This window comes from Asparagus officinalis, chromosome 3, assembly GCF_001876935.1.
Source record: "Asparagus officinalis chromosome 3, Aspof.V1, whole genome shotgun sequence".
Classification (NCBI taxonomy): domain Eukaryota; kingdom Viridiplantae; phylum Streptophyta; class Magnoliopsida; order Asparagales; family Asparagaceae; genus Asparagus; species Asparagus officinalis.
In genome coordinates this window covers 51931138-51933632 of record NC_033796.1, presented here as the reverse complement: position 1 = coordinate 51933632, position 2495 = coordinate 51931138, and the positions used below count along the sequence as shown (strand labels likewise).

Below are 2495 nucleotides of genomic sequence, written 5' to 3'. Positions count from 1 at the left end.
GAGCGATCGAGCGGAAGTTCTCGATCAGGCGAGCGCGATCGCGGACTTGCTTCAGAACTGTGATGTCAGCTACCTGTAAGTGCTTTAGATGTTTGAATTTGTAATTTGGTTCCCTTTTGTGGCTTATTTGATTCATTGTTTGGTTTCTCATTAGAAAATTGAAGGAAGAGGTGAGGGATGCTGGTGAGAGCTCTGGAGAGTGTTCGAGGCTCTATAATGAGGTTCTTAGGTACCATCCGCGAGCATATGAGTGCTGCGGTCCAGGTAAACGACATCAAATTGGCTTCTTTCTGTTCGTTTTATTAGTTTTTCTTTTCTTTTTGACCTACTGATGTCGAAGAAATGATGAGCATGTACGATTGTTACTTCAATTACTGGTCAACCGCTTGTATTATGTTTAGTTGAGATAATAACTGGGATCAATTTAACCAAGTTGTGAAACAAGCATTTGTGTTTGTGCCAAGTGAATTTAGAAACTGGAGCCTCGAGTTTCCTGAGTCAATGTACGGACAGTACTAAATGGAGAGGTTATTAAAGATTTCAATCGATCAGAGTATGTGGTTACCTTGTGATTTTCTCTGTGTTTGGATGGAGGGTTGAGAAGGGAAGCGGAAGAGAAATTTGATTTTAACTTTGTTTGGGAGTTTTCTTGGGAGGGTAGAGGAGGGAAAGGAAGAGACATTTTCTGAAAAAATCAGAAGCCGCCCCCCCCCTCCAAAAAAAATCAGTCGCTAAAGGAGGGGAAGTGAAATTGAGAACTTTTTTTGATATGTTTAAGACAATTTTTCCCTCCATCCAAAAAATTGTATTTGTTTGAGCTCGGGATTGCCATGGAAAATTTCGAGAATTGAGATTGCAGAAATTGGTTAGAAAAAGAAATTGGAAACCATAATTTTGATCAAAAGGTTGGAGATTCGCACCGGAGCATTCAAAGACGGAGCTTCCGCCAGTGGGAAATTGTGGGGAGGGCGGCGATTTTGGAAACCCTAGAGAGAGAAAGAGGGTAGAGGGAGAAAGGGGGAAATGTGAGGTGTACATGGTAGAGAGAGAGAGAGGAGAGGTTTTGATATGTTTAAGAGTTTCATCTCATTATAAGTAGTATTTGTCTCATTAGGTTAGGGGATTTGTTTGTTGTGCTCTGGGCTCGTCAGTTTGTAAGTCGTTGATTGCTTGACTTCAGGTTGCAATGCAAAGAATATGTAATGCATTAATAATAATAATAATAATGGAAAACCAATTTATAAGTATGATACTTTTATCTTATTTTTTTATCATTTATTAGTTGGTAAAATGTTTTAATAACATGTAAGGTCATTTGTATAAATTTAGATATATTTTCTTCCCTTCCTTCCCTCCATTAAAATTCCCAAACAAGTTGAATTAAGTTCACCTTCGTTCCCCTTACTAAACTCCCAAACAACAGATTACGATTCCCCTTCGATTCTCTACCTTCCCTTTCCCTATTTTATCTTTCCCTCCCTTCCCTTCGTGAACTCCCAAACATAGCTGTGAATGTTCTTTTCTTGAATTCTATTGTAGAAAATGAAAAAAATGCCTCTGAAAATTTAGATATAAAGTACAAAATTATAAGATATGAACTCCCCCTTATTGAGCATACTCCCTGAGTCCCTGTCATTTGAGTTGAGCCCGAGTTGATCTGATCTGAGACTAGCTATTCTCAACCATGTTCAGTAATTTGATTATTGTCTCAAGTTTTTATTAAAATAGTCGGTTGCTAGCATCATTGCACTAAACATTCCAACAATCTTGTTGTGTTTGGCATTTCGCTGGATTGGCCATCCTCTTACTTGCTAGGCATCTCTTCTCTCATCTCATCAAGTCATCAACATATCCTATCGATCCCGTTTTTCTTCCACCATTTAACAACAAGAAAAAAGAATCCTAGCAATTCCTTTGATTCCTTCTCTGTTCCTTGTTTCCTGCAGCCTACAGGTGGCAACCAAAGCTTCAAGATTCAACGCCAACATTCAGGAATTGCCTCGTTTCTCTCTTTGCTGCAAACAATTTTAACCAATCCTGCCAACCCATAAGTCCAATTAATCAAAATATTGGACACAATCCCACCTTAACTTCTTTCCTCACTTGTTTCCACACCTTATCAGCAGCGCCTAACCTAATCCCAATCAAAATCCATCTTATAAACCTTCTTATACAGCTAGCTACAGCCGAAATCCTAATACCACTGCTTAAGAACACCCCATCATACACCTAAACCTTTTCCAACAGTCGAGGTAAGCCAGAGCTATTCTGTACTTTTTAAACCTCCAAAACAGTCCTTTGTTTGTTTATTTTTTGTTGATTCTCTTCTGATCCTCATCAGGTAGGACACAGATACAGGATTCAATATGTCCTCCAAAGAAAAATAGAAAAGACACTAGGACAACAAATGACATTAGAAAATAATAATAATAATAGTTTATATAAATAAGTACGCATGTTCGTGCATCCAATTGTCTAAACAATTAGATATGAAA

General features: G+C 38.1%; 1 protein-coding gene across 1 annotated transcript in view; it reads left to right on the top strand.

The window, feature by feature from the left end:
* The window catches only part of LOC109834113 (nipped-B-like protein), a 37168-nt gene that overhangs the window by 366 nt on the left and 34307 nt on the right, over nucleotides 1-2495 (top strand). The window contains exons 1-2 of the mRNA XM_020402029.1: nucleotides 1-75; nucleotides 155-264. The exon at nucleotides 1-75 is cut by the window's left edge and continues 366 nt beyond it. Coding sequence (XP_020257618.1) covers nucleotides 1-75; nucleotides 155-264 — 185 coding nt within the window. The remainder of the gene's footprint in view (nucleotides 76-154; nucleotides 265-2495) is intronic.